Below are 13943 nucleotides of genomic sequence, written 5' to 3' on the forward strand. Positions count from 1 at the left end.
TGTCGCGCGTCACTGAGTCTTCTCACTGAGAGTCCGGTCAGATACAGCTCTATGTTGCCACTCACATAACGTGTACCTCACTGAAGACTATAAACACTATGCAGACTCTGACAGATCACGAAGATCTTAGCTTAAGAGTGTGGCGTCTCACCACCGGTCTGCGTGGACCAATAGGCCCTGCTGGTCGTGCCTGGAGCTGAGAGCCCAAGGAAGAACTGGTCAGTGCGACACTGGGGAGAGACTCGAGGTCTTGGCTCCTGGCCCGGAGCGCAAGGGTCAGCTTGGTGGTGATGGGGGAGGGAAGGGTGGTGGAGTAGACATGCTGGGCGTACTATATATGTGATGAGAGAATATTGGGCTAGCAAGAGTCAGCGCCCTTGGGCCACGAGAGGTCAGCGAGGAGTGGTCGGACGGCTGCATCGAACGAGGGGGGGCGTCCTGGGAATGGCCGTTGGCGCATCAGGGGTCGAGAGGGGCGGCTCGGGGGCATATTCTATGGTCCTGCGCGAGGACCCGAGTGAGAATCTCAGCTGACCGCTTCCCTCTCGCTGCCGTGCGAGTCTTATACGAAAGTCTGGCGGTTCCTGAGAAGCGTTGCAGATGCGAAGGGTTGGGCTCAAATAGCTAGTTGAAAGTCATCAACTTGAGGGAGCGGAAGGGATGGAGGGAACATGGGGGGCCAGCTGGAGGGAGAAGAGATGGGGGGTGTTTGGCAGTGGGGGGAACTCTGGGGGAGCTAGGCAAGGTTGTTCTCCAGCGGGACTCTGAGCGGTCTGATGAGGCAGGGTCCACAGACTGGCGGAGGAGGCGGGGTCTGCACGGGACCAAAGCTGGCCGGTCCTCGTTGGCTGTCCTGGGTGCTTGCAAGTGTCCCTAACCACTGGGTGGTGATCCAATGTGTCAGATGGTACTCCTTCCTGCCCAGACACTCGAGCGAGGAATTCAGACCAGCACCCCAGAAGACAATGAGAGCGAATATCCTCTGAGTGTATCCTGTTACCCTGATATCGCTATATGTAATTCCTGCCCTGGTAGCGGCTCTCACACCACAGCGACTCTTGCGACACGATCACTTTGCAGCACTCGTAATGAGTCGTAACTTGCAACCACTAAGTCTCAACCCTGGACCCCCTCACCCGAGCCCGAGCACCGCCGCAGCACCAACCACAAGTCCCAGCTCACCAGCCCTAGAGGCGCGCACCACCCCAAACTCGTGGGCCTTCGGGGGAAGCGGGGCGGTCTGCCCCCCTAAGTTCACTGAGGGGGAGGGCGGAGGAGAGGATTAGCACAGCAGGAGGGAGAGAGATAACGCCGCGGGGGAAAGTCAAGGAAAGGGGTCACAGAAGGTCCGGTCTCGCAAGCTGTTCAGAACCAGAGCTCCAAGTGGGGGTCGGGGGACTGCATGGACAAGAGGCCGTCTGCCTGTCCACCTCGTCCGGGAGGAGTCTCGCTGGACGCGTGGGGTCCCACCTGCAGCCACGGAGCAGAACAGCAGCAGGTAAGAGGACGGGGGGGGGGGGGGGTCCACCTCAAGGACTGGGCTACTGGATCCAGATTCCACGTCCGTGTTGAAACTTGTAACATCAACAACTCATCTCAGATATGATTGAGTGTTGAGGTCTTCTCTCAGGCTCTTCCAAAGAGATATTGATATATTTTCCTGAATTAATGAGATTGATTAATATTAGTTGAGAGTTTCTGGAACAATATATGCCTCGCACCATGACACACTGCTGAAAGCTTCACAACAGTTACAGTGTTACAGACTGACCTGAGACCAGCTTCATGGAACAGCAGTTATTGACATGAATCAGTCAGTTAATTGATCACTAAACAAACTCAGCCGACTGAAACTAAGTTAAAGTTTATTGTTTAAAAGTTACCACTTAGTGATTGTTTGTATTGCAGGTGGAGTAATGATAGATGATGATTAGATATGTGAAGATATGAGATCCTGTGTCCACCAGGCTGCAAGGGTCCAGACCCACCAGTGCCTTCCTTCGCGGTGCCCTTCACTCCTGCTTTCACTGAGTGATGAGCTTGTGTGTGTGTGTGTTGTGGTGTAGAAGAGAGAGAAGAAGAGAGAGAGAGGGAGAGAGAGAAGACCGAAGAGAGAGAGAGAGAGAGAGAGAGAGAGAGAGAGAGAGAGAGAGAGAGCGAAGAAAGAGCGGACAGCAGCGAGGTCAGTAGGTGAGGATAACCACTCAGGTTGATCTCTGCAGTTATATTGGGTTAGTGTTCTTGAAGACCTGGAAAACACCCTGATCCAGGTCTCCTTCCTCCTGATGAAGATTGGTGATGGTTTGATGAGAATGAATGAAGGTGTATGAAAGATGATGAAGATGAAGTGGGAAATTGAATGAGAGATGAAGAAGATGATGAAGATGTGAAGAGTGAAGATGCATTGATGAATGATATGATGGAAGATGTAGAGGACAGAATGAGCTAGTATAGGTAAGATTTGTACGGAGACCTTCGTAGAAACCTGTGTTTCTGGTTGCTGATCATGTGATAAACCAGTTCCTCTGGAATCCATGCTTAACATGTGTCTTATTCAAAACGGCTTCCTTCCTGCTGGACCAAGGGACCAAGGTCCAGCTCGCTACAGCGCGGACTCAGTCCAGGTCCAGCTTGACTCACACTGGCCTTTGTTCTCCTCGGTCTACACGTTAGATAAGTGTAGAAAACGATTCAGAGCATTGTTCGTTCGAGAGACTTCTCTTCTTCTTCTTCTTTCATCTTTCTTCTTCTCTCTTTTCCTTCTTCTTCTTCTTCTTTCTTCTGGTTCTGGTGTCCTTTCCTTTCCTTACTTCCTGTTGACTGAACAGTAACATTTAACATTTTCACTTCTTTCTACACTAACTATCTCTCTTCTTCCTCTGTGTGTGTGTGTGTGTGTGTGTGTGTGTGTTTGTGGTGTGTTGTGTGTGGTGTGTCCCAGGTGAGACAAGTGTCTCTGGTTGATGTGGATATTTCTCTGAGAGGGGGGAACTCTCTTCATTCCCCCGACTCCTCCTCCCCCCCCAGACGGAGCCTACAGTCTGCTCGGTACTGTTACTTGTTTCTTCTTCTTCTTCCTTTTTTCTTCTTTTTGTGTTCTGGGCTTGTTTCCGGTCCTTCTTATCCTGTCAGCTTGACGCTCAGGTCAGGTGACTGTGAGACCTGAAGTGTTGTTGTGTCTCTCGTTGGTCCTCCAATGATTCGGCGGCCCTCCCCAGCCAGCAGGGGCCCTTTACAGAACGCTAGTGTGGGGGCATCGATGCAATCTCTGCCCCCCCGACCGCTGGCTCCTGCCCCCCTCCCTCACACCATCCAACACACCTGAGCCTCCACACGGTGACACACACACACACACACACAACACACACACACACACACAACACACACAGCACAGTCTCTGTGAACACTGTTTGTTCCAGTGTGTAATGACGTGATGTGTTGGTGGTGAGTCATGTGGACTCGGCCTGGATCAGGAACTCAGGAAGTCACTGCATCTCTCAGTCCAGGTCCAGATGTTGACAGATGTTTGTCTTGGTGTCCAATAAGACAACCTTCCTGCGAGGTCTACCGAGGCCGTCCCCTCTGCGCCCGACGGTCAGCACCCCGCCCCGGCTCGCCCCCGTGCCCCAGCCGCCGACGCCAGCAGCTTCGCCACCAGCCTCAGAGAACTGGAGTAAGTGGGGCCCTGTCATCTTTATCCGGCGGTTCATACAAACGTGAAGGGGGGCTTAATTTTAATCAACTTTTTACTGAAGGTTTTTTTTTACCAGTGACTTTCTTCAGCTTTAAATACAATTCAACAGAAAAATGAAACAGATAAGTAAAAAATGAATTGAATAATTAAAATAATAAAAAAATGTATAATATCTAAATTTATATTATTAGATATTATACATTTTTTTATTATTTTAATTATTCATCTCATTTTTTTACTTACTGTTTCATTTTTCTGTTGAATGTATTTAAAGCTTGAATGAAAGTCACTGGTAAAAAACTTCAGTAAAAGTTGATTTTAAAAATAAGCCCTTCACGTTTGTATGACACGCGGATAAAGATGACGAGGCCCCACCTTCTAGTCTCTGAGGCTGGTTGGCGAGCTGCTGGCGTCGGGCGGCTGAGGGGGCAAGCGGGGGCGACGGGGCGGGGGGTGCTGACCGTCGGGGCGCAGAGGGACCGGCCCTCGTAGACTCGCAGGAAGGTGTCCTATGGACACACAGGAAACATCTGTCAACATCTGGACCTGACTGAAGACTGCAGTGACTTCCTGAGTCCTGATAACAGAGGCCGAGTCACATGACTCACACCAACACACATCACGTCATTAAACACACTGAGACAAACAGTGTTTACACAGAGACTGTGTGTGTGTTGTGTGTGGTGTGTGTGTTGTGTGTGTGTGTGTGTGTGTGTGTGTCACCGTTGAGGCTCAGGACTGTGTTGGATGGTGCTGATGGGAGGGGGGCAGGGCCAGCGGTCGGGGCAAGATTGCATCGATGCCCCCACACTGGCGTTTGTAAAAGGGCCCCTGTCTGCTGGGGAGGGCCGCCGAAATCATCTGGAGACCAAGAGAGACACAACAACACTCATGTCTTCCCAGTCACCTGACTGAGCGTCAAGCTGACAGGAAAGAAGGATCGGAAACAAGCCAGAAACACAAAGAAGAAAAAAGAAGAAGAAGAAGAAAAGTAATAGTACGAGCAGACTGAGGCTCCGTCTGGCGGGGAGGAGGAGTCGGGGATGAAGAAGAGTTCCCTCCCCTCTCCCGAGAAAATATCCACTCAACCAGAGAACTGTCTCACCTGGACACACACACACACACACACACACACACACACACACACACACACACACACAGAGGAAGAAGAGAGATGTTAGTGTAGAGAAGTGAAAATGTTAATGTTACTGTTTCAGTTCAACAGGAAGAAGAAGAAAGAAACCAGAACCAGAAAGAAGAAGAAGAAGAAGAAGAAGAAAGAGAAAAAGAAAGAAGAAGAAGAAGAAGAAGAAGAAGAAGTTCTGCTGAAAACAATTTGCTCTTGAATCGTTTCTACACTTTCCTCCGCTGCTGAGAGGAAACAAGCAGCTGAGTCCAGCACCAGACTGGATCCTGGTCCCTGGTCCAGCAGGACTGGATCCTGGTCCCCTGTCCGCAAGGAGGAGCGTTCTGAATAAAGACCATTACATGGATCCAGAGGAACCTGGTCTTTCACATGATCAGAACCAGTAACCAGGTTTCTACAGGTCTGTACATCTCCTCTACATGTCTGACTGTTCCCCACATCTTCATCATCATCATCATCATCATCATCTTCACCATCTTTTCATCATCTCTTCATCAATCATCATGTTCACCATCTTCATCATCACACCTTTCATCTCATCATCTTCATCAATCACACCTTCATCTTCATCACTTCATCAACACCAATCACCATCTCATCAGGAGGAAGGAGACGCTGGATCAGCAGGTCTTACGAAACCCTAACCCAATATCACACCTGCAGAGATCACCTGAGTGGTTTATCCACCATGTACTGTACCTGCGCTTGCTCGCTTATGCTCTCTCTCTCTCTCTCTCTCTCTCTCTCTCTCTCTCTCTCTCTCTCTCTCTCTCTCTCTTCTCTCTCTCCTTCTCTCTCTCTCTCTCTCTCTCTCTCTCTCTCATTCTCTCTCTTCTCTCTTCTCTCACACACACAACACACACACACACACACACACTCAAACTCAACTTAACCAGTGAAAGCAGAAGTGAGAGGCACCGGCGAGAAGCACTGTGAGGTCTGGACCACCTGCAGCCTGGTGGACACAGGATCATATCTTCATCATCATCATCAATCATCGAGAGCATCATTACTCCACCATGCATCTACAACAACTCAACTAATGGTAACGTTATTAAACAATAAACTAATTAAAAGTTTTCAGTCGCTGAGTTTCGTTTTAAGTGATCAATTAAACTGAACTGATCATGTCAATAACTGCTGTTTCTGAAGCTGGTCTCAGGTCAGTCTGTAACACTGTAACTGTTTGCACTTCAGCAAGTGTTGCATGGTGGACGGGCATAATTGTTCAGGAAACCTCTCAACTTAACTATTAATCATCATATTATTCAGAAAATATCAATTAATCTCTTTGGAAGAGCCTGAGAAAAGACCTCACACTCAATGCAATAATTGATGAATGAGTGTTGATGTTACAAGTTTCACACGGACGTGAATCGGATCAGAGCCCCCCGTTCCTGAGGTGGAAAGCATGGCAAGTAAAAGCAGGAAGGTAAAAGAAAGAGCTTGTTTATTGACCGTAACCACTGCAATGATAGTGAGCAAAGCTTCGGTGGTGATCTCTGTCTATCTCTTCCTTCTGTTTGTCTTTATATATATCTTTCCATTTGGATGTGCGTTCTCTTTTTCCTTCTGCTTGCTTCCTTCTCCTTTCACTTTTTCTTCCCATCTCTTTTTCCTCGTCTCTCTTTCTCTCAGTAGAGGACAGTCACATTGTCAGGCTTGACTGCATAGCTAGCTGGGAACATCTCTTCACACCAATATGTCACTCAAAAAGAGAGAAAGAGAGAGAGAGAGAGAGAGAGAGAGAGATGGAGTGGTGAGGCAGACAGGAGGTACATAAAGAAATACAGAGCAAAAAGAGAGAGAGAGGGGGACAAGGAGAGAGACAAGGGAACCAAAAGACGGTGTGAGGAGACAGAAAAGGCTTTGGGGGGAGGGGGGGGGGGGGGCGGGGGGGGGGGTGGGGGGGGGGGGGGGTCCACCTCAGGACGGGGGGCTCTGATCCAGATTCACGTCCGTGTTGAAACTTGTAACATCAACAACTCATTCATCAGATTATTGATTGAGTGTTGAGGTCTTTCTCAGGCTCTTCCAACAGAGATTTATTGATTATTTTCTGAATTAATGATGATTGATTAATAGTTTAGTTGAGAGTTTCCTGAACAATTATGCCCGTCACCATGACAACACTGCTGAAGCTTCACAACAGTTACAGTGTTACAGACTGACCTGAGACCAGCTTCAGGAACAGCAGTTATTGACATGATCAGTTCAGTTTAATTGATCACTAAAACAAACTCAGCGACTGAAACTATTAGTTAGTACTATTAGTTTATTGTTTAATTAGTTACCATTAGTTGAGTTGTTGTAGATGCATGGTGGAGTAATGATGATGATGATGATGATGATGATGATGAAGATGATGATCCTGTGTCCACCAGGCTGCAGGTATCCAGACCTCACAGTGCCTTCTCGCCGGTGCCCTTCACTCCTGCTTTCACTGGTAAGTGAGTGTGAGTGTGTGTGTGTGTGTGTGTGTGTGTGTGTGTGAGAGAGAGAGAGAGGGATGTTAACAAGTTTCAACACGGACGTGATCTGGATCAGAGCCCCCCGTCCTGAGGGACCCCCCCCCCCCCCGTCCTTTACCTGCTGCTTGTCCTGCTCGTGCATGGCAGGTGGACCCCCACACGTCCAGCGACTCCCCCGGACGAGGTGGACGAGGCCAGGGGACGGCCTCTTGTCCAGCAGTCCCCCCGACCCCCCCACTGGAGCCTTGCGTCTCACTGAAACAGCTTGCTGAGCCGGACTCAGTACCCCCTTTCCTTAGACTTTCCCCGCGCGTCTTTTCTCTCCCTTCCCTCCCTCCTCCTCCTCCCACCTCCCCCTCCCAGGACCACTAGGGGAGGCAGGACCGCCCCCGCTCCCCCGAGGGCCACAGAGTTTGGGGTGGTGGCGCGGCTCTGGGGCTGGGAGCGAGACTGGTGTGGTGCTGCGGACCGGGTGGCTCGGTCGGGAGGGGTCAGGGGAGACTTGGCAGACCACTGAGAGGCTGGCCTGCAGCCTGTGGGGGCCTGCGGGCGAACAGGGAGGTAGGACAGGGTAGTGGTGCCTGCTGATGGGGCGGAGTCCACACATGGAGGTAGGGACACTGCCAGCACCCAGGACAGCCAACGGAGTACGGCAGCTCTGGTCCGTGCAGACCCCCGCCTCCTCCGCCAGTCTGTGGACCTGCCTCATTCAGACCGCTCAGAGTTTCCGCTGAGGAGAACACCTGCCTAGCTCCCCACAATGTCCCCACTGCAACACCCCCCCATCTCCTCTCCCTTCTTCAGCGTCCCCATGTCCCTTCCATCCCTGTTCCCATCCTCACCCAACCCCCCCAACCTTTCAGACCCAGACCTTCTAGGACCAGCAGAGCGTCCACTGCTATCACTGCGGTCCTCGGCCGGGAAACCTATGCCCCCGACCCGAGGCCAGGACGCTGTGACAGAGCCACCGAGGGAGGGGAGCACCATCTCCTCATCGCCCCACCTCCTCCTCCACCACCCTCCCTCCCTCACCCAGACTGACCAAGCCTCCGGCCAGGGCCAAGAAGCGGCGTCCTCTCCCCAGCGGAGCCAGTTCTTCCTGGGCTCCAGCAGCGAGGACGCAGGGCTTGGTCCAGCAGACCCGGGTGGGCACTTAAGCTAGTCGGTCTGTCAGCAGGCGGTGTCGGTGACAGGACTGACCCGACTCAGAGTCCAGAGCCGGACACCCTGCTTGGGGAGTATGGGACCCATCGGTCCCTTGGACAGTCTGAGACCAGGCTGCCACTGAAGCATCTGCGGACTGCTGTGGTTGCAGGTTTTCCTCTGCAGATGGGATGCAGTGTGAGTTCTGGTCACTTCCTGCCTCCAGGCCAGGACCAAGTTGTTGTGCTCCGGGACCCGTACCTATCCGGGGATCCAGCTGCTGTCATCTGTCTCTCTTGCTTCCTTCCTGGAGGAAACCCGGGGGCGGCTGGCTCCAGCCCGCCACTCCAGGATCCGGCTCCGGACGGCAGCAGATTCTGAAACACCATCAGCTGCGCCCTCGACCCGTGCCCCCCGAGGCCGTGCCCGTGCGGCACCGGAAAGAATCCACGAAGCGCTAGGGCCCTACGGCAAAGTGCCTCGGCGGCGGAGGGGACGCGGCGCCTCGGAGCCCGCGGAGCTGCGTCAACACCAGCCCGCCGTCTCAGTCGCCCTTTTCCGGGGAGCGGCGAGCTGTAAGTGCGGGAGGCGAGCGAGGCCTGCCGAGGTGTGCCGCTGTGTCCAGTATATCAAACCCCGCCGCCGCCGTTGGTGTTCCAGCACGCTTTAACGGGCCAAACCCGCGCTCCGGACATCAGGTTCGTCGGGCTCGCACATCGTCGTTACTCGGCCGCGGACGCAACGAGCCGCATCAGGACAAGTCTGGAGACATTTCTTGCTGCGCGTCGTTCAATGCTCGACAGGCTACGTTAGCTGCGCGGCTACACGGGCTCCGCGCTTACATAACACCCGAGATACAATAAACGGCCTGCGAGCTAACGGCGGCTAGCTGGCTGCATCCTTCCCGCCGAGCTAACCGGGCACTCGACGGTATATTATTGACCGACGGCCAGTGTAACGTCGACCGCGTTCGTGACGGTCAACGGCTCCGACTGCACGAAAGACAGAACATGAACAGCAAGCATGAGAAGGCCCGTTCCCGGTGCGCGCCCGCTCGGTAAACGTTAGCTAGCTGGTTAGCCTCCCTACGAACTCATCCTATCCGGTCAAAGACACACGGATGTTGTGAAGAGGTGGTGTGGGTGGGGGTGGGGGGCGCGGGCGGCTGAGCGCAAGCGTTGCTCGATAATCGATCGTTGCTGATTGATAAATGGAGGCTCCGTGCGCAGCGTGAACGATGGAACGAAAAACCGGGGGGAAAATAAACCTTTTTTTTCCCACCCCAAAAAAACCCCAGGGGGCCCGGGCCACACTTCCCGGTACCGGAGAGCCTCCGTCACCCAGCCGGAGGTCTTCATCTCTACACACCTTCTCTCTCTGTCACAAACATCTGAGCTCTGACTCACGTTATAAATGATCGTTAATTGATTGTTCGGTCAAACTGTAGATAATAAAAGATGATCAGTTCAGGTGTCTTTCTTCAACATATTGTGATCTAACTGAATCTGATTCAGTCTCTGTGACGGACCAGTGAGTCACCTGTCTACCCAACATCCACTCACTGGGCTTGCAGCTGTTTTCCCTCGTCTTCTTCAGGACTGGAACTGTCAGGTGTCATCACGTTGAGCGCAGTAAGGCCCTGGTCACAACGACCCACAGGTTTGAATACTTAGATTTATTTCGTATTTGATATTTAAGTCTACAAGATGATCACGATTTCCGCCCAAGGTTCATGATGTCTCCAAATCAATCCGTCGCTTGCGAGCAGGTTTCGAACCTGCGCGGGCGAGACCCCATTGGATTTTCAAGTCCAACGCCTTAACCACTCGCGCATCACAGCTGCTGCTAGCTCTTACCTGAGACCAGCTGCATCGTGGACACGGTGCAGGGACCGCTGCTGTTGGTCCAGAGTTCCAGATACCTTTCGCACACACTTTATTCAGTTTATTTGTATTAAACCAGGACAGTGTTGGAAGTCAGGTTTTTAAGATAACATGTAATAATCACACTCTACCTGCTTAATACAATAAACTGAATAAAGTGTCGAAAGGTATCTGAACTCTGACCAACAGCAGCCGGTCTCTCACCTGGTCTCACCGATCAGCTGTCTCAGGTAGAGCTAGGCAGCAGCTGTGATGATGCCGAGTGGTTAAGGCGTTGGACTTGAAATCCAATTGGGTCTCCCCGCGCAGGTTCGAACCCTGCTCGCAGCGACGGATCTGATTTTGGAGACACATGAACCTTGGCGGGAAATCGTGATAATCTGAGACTTAAAATATCAAATAAAATAAATCTAATATTCAACACCTGTGTCGTTGACCAGGGCCTGTACTGCGCTCACGTGATGACACCTGACAGTTCCAGTCCCTGAAGAAGACCAGGAAACAGTGGAAAGCTCAGTGAGTGGATGTTGGGTCAGGACAGGTGAGCTCACCTGGTCCGTCAACAAAACTGATCAGATTCAGTTAATCAACAATATGTGAAGAAAACCTGAACTGATCATTTTTTATTATCTACAGTTTGACCGAACAATCAATTAATCGATCATGTTTAGTAACTGAGTCAGAGCCCTCAGATGTTTGTGACAGAGAGAGAGAGGTGGTAGAGAGAGACCTCCGGCTGTGACGGAGGCTCTCCGGTTACCGGGAAGTGTGCCGCTGTGTGGAGTTTCGGTTTCGGTCCATCGTTCACGCTGCGCACGAGCCTCCATTATCAATCAGCACCGATCGATTATTGATGCCAACGCTGCGCAGCCGCCCCCGCGCCCCCCCACCCCCCACCCACCACCACCTCTTCACCACATCCGTGTTGTCTGACCGGAGGATGAGTCGGGTAGGAGGCTAACAGCTAGCTAACGTTACCGAGCGCGGCACCGGCGGCTTCTCATGTCTGTTCATGTTTCTGTTTCGTGCAGCGGAGCCGTTACCGTCACGAACCGGTCCGGACGTTACATGGCCGTCGGTCGGTGTTCCGTCGAGCTGCCCGGTTAGCTCGGCGGTGAGGATGCAGCCGCATAGCCGCCGTTAGCTCCGCAGCCGTTTATTTATCTCGGTGTTATGTAAGCGCGGAGGCCCGTTGTAGCCGCGCAGCTAACGTTAGCCTGTCAGCATGAACACGCAGCAAGAAATGTCTCCAGACTTCGTCCTGATGCGGCTCGTGTCCGCGGCCGAGTACGACCGACTGGACGAAGCCCGACGACCTGATGTCCGTCCGAGGCGGCGGTTTGCGGGCCCGTTAAGCCGTGCTGGGACACCACGGCGGCGGCGGGTTTGATCTGACACCAAGCGGCCCTCGGCAGGCCTCGGCTCGGCCTCCCCGCACTACAGCTCGCCGCTCCCCGGAAAAAGCGAGCTGACGGCGGGCTGGTGTTGACGCAGGCTCCGCCGGCTCCGAGGCCCGCTGTCCCTCCGCCGCCCGAGGACTTTGCCGTTAGCGGCCCAGCGCTTCGTGACTTCCCGGTGCCGCACGGGCACGGCTCGGGGGGGCACGGGTCGAGGGCGCAGCTGATGGTGTTCAGAATCTGCTGCGGGTCGGAGACCGGATCCTGGAGTGCGGGCGTGAGCAGCCGCCCCCGGGGTTCCTCCAGGAGAAGCAGAGAGACAGAGACAGCAGCTGGATCCCGGATCAGGTACGGTCCCGGCAGCACAACACTGGTCCTGGGCCTGGAGGCGGGAAGGACCAGAACTCACACTGCATCCCATCTGCAGAGGAAACCTGCAACCACAGCAAGCCGCAGCTGCTTCATGCACCCGGTCCTCAGACTGTCCAAAGGGACCGATGGGTCCCATACTCCCCAGCAGGGGTGTCCCGGCTCTGGACTCTGGTCCGGGTCAGTCCTGTGCCACCGACACCGCCTGCTGACAGACCGACTAGCTAAGTGGCCCCCGGGTCTGCTGGACCAAGCCCTGCGTTCTCGGCCTGCTGGAGCCCAAGGAAGAACTGCTCCGCTGGGGGAGAGGAACCCGGTCTTGGCCCTGGCCCGGAGGCTAGGTCAGCTGGGTGAGGGTAGGGGGGTGGTGTGGAGGGAGGAGGTGTGCGGAGAGGAGATGGCTGTCCCCCTCCCTCGGTGGCTCCTGTCACAGCGTCTGGCCTCGGGTCGGGGGCATAGGTCCCGGCGAGGACCCGAGTGAGACCAGTGACGCTCTTGCTGTCCTAGAAGGTCTGGGGTCTGAAGAGGTGGGGGGTTGGGTGAGGATGGACAGGATGGAGGGACATGGGGGACGCTGAGAAGGGAGAGAGGATGTGGGGGTGTGGCAGTGGGGGACATCTGGCGGAGCTAGCAGGTTGTTCTCCAGCGGGACTCTGAGCGGTCTGATGAGGCAGGCACAGACTGGCGGAGGAGGCGGGGGGTCTGCACGGACCAGAGCTGCCGGTCCTCGTTGGCTGTCCTGGGTGCTTGCAGTGTCCCTACCTCCATGTGTGACTCCCGCCCCCCATCAGCAGCACCACTACCCCCTGTCCGTACCTCCCTGTTCGCCCGCAGGCCCCCCAGGCTGCCAGCAGCCCTCAGTGGTCTCCAACGTCTCCCCTGACCCCCTCCCCGACCCGACCACCGGCGGCAGCACCCAGCACCAGTCTCGCCTCCCAGCCCCAGAGCCGCGCCACCACCCCAAACTCGGTGTGGCCTCGGGGGAGCGGGCGGTCTGCTTCCCCCTAGTGGTCCTGGAGGGGAAGTGGGAGGAGGAGGAGGGAGGGAGGGAGAGAAGACGCCGCGGGGAAAGTCAAGAAAGGGGGTCACTGAAGGTCCGGCTCAGCAAGCTGTTCAGAACCAAGAGCTCCAGTGGGGGTCGGGGGACTGCTGGACAAGAGGCGTCCCTGGCCTCGTCCACCTCGTCCGGGGGGAGTCTGCTGGACGTGTGGGGTCCACCTGCAGCACGGAGCAGGACAGCAGCAGGTAAGAGGACGGGGGGGGGGTCCACCTCAGGACGGGGGGCTCTGATCCAGATTCACGTCCGTGTTGAAACTTGTAACATCAAACAACTCATTCATCAGATATTGATTGAGTGTTGAGGTCTTTTCAGGCTCTTCCAAAGAGATTAATGATATTTTCTGAATTAATGATGATTGATTAATAGTTAGTTGAGAGTTTCCTGAACAATTATGCCCGTCACCATGACAACACTTGCTTGAAGGCTTCACAACAGTTACAGTGTTACAGACTGACCTGAGACCAGCTTCAGGAACAGCAGTTATTGACATGATCAGTTCAGTTTAAATTGATCACTAAAACAAACTCAGCGACTGAAACACTAATTAGTTTATTGTTTAATAAGTTACCATTAGTTGAGTTGTTGTAGATGCATGGTGGAGTAATGATGATGATGATGATTGATGATGATGATGAAGATATGATCCTGTGTCCACCAGGCTGCAGGTGTCCTCCAGGACCTCACAGTGCCTCTCCGCCGTGCGCCCTTCACTCCTGCTTCCTTAAGCTTGGGGTAAGTGAACAACATTTAACCTTACGAATCAAAGGGTGTGAATATGA

General features: G+C 53.6%; 1 protein-coding gene and 2 non-coding genes across 3 annotated transcripts in view; 2 read left to right on the forward strand and 1 right to left on the reverse strand.

Annotated features, from left to right (window-relative positions):
* LOC111226838 overlaps positions 1–13943 on the forward strand; it is a 23522-nt gene that overhangs the window by 2196 nt on the left and 7383 nt on the right. Inside the window, exon 3 of the mRNA XM_022752132.1 lies at positions 7226–7287. Coding sequence (XP_022607853.1) covers positions 7226–7287 — 62 coding nt within the window. The remainder of the gene's footprint in view (positions 1–7225; positions 7288–13943) is intronic.
* Positions 10211–10295, reverse strand: trnas-uga. Its single transcript has one exon. It is a non-coding gene; the product is annotated as a tRNA-Ser (tRNA).
* trnas-uga lies at positions 10585–10668 on the forward strand. Its single transcript has one exon. It is a non-coding gene; the product is annotated as a tRNA-Ser (tRNA).

Source organism: Seriola dumerili, unplaced genomic scaffold, assembly GCF_002260705.1.
Source record: "Seriola dumerili isolate Sdu_G_001 unplaced genomic scaffold, Sdu_1.0 BDQW01000166.1, whole genome shotgun sequence".
Lineage (NCBI taxonomy): Eukaryota > Metazoa > Chordata > Actinopteri > Carangiformes > Carangidae > Seriola > Seriola dumerili.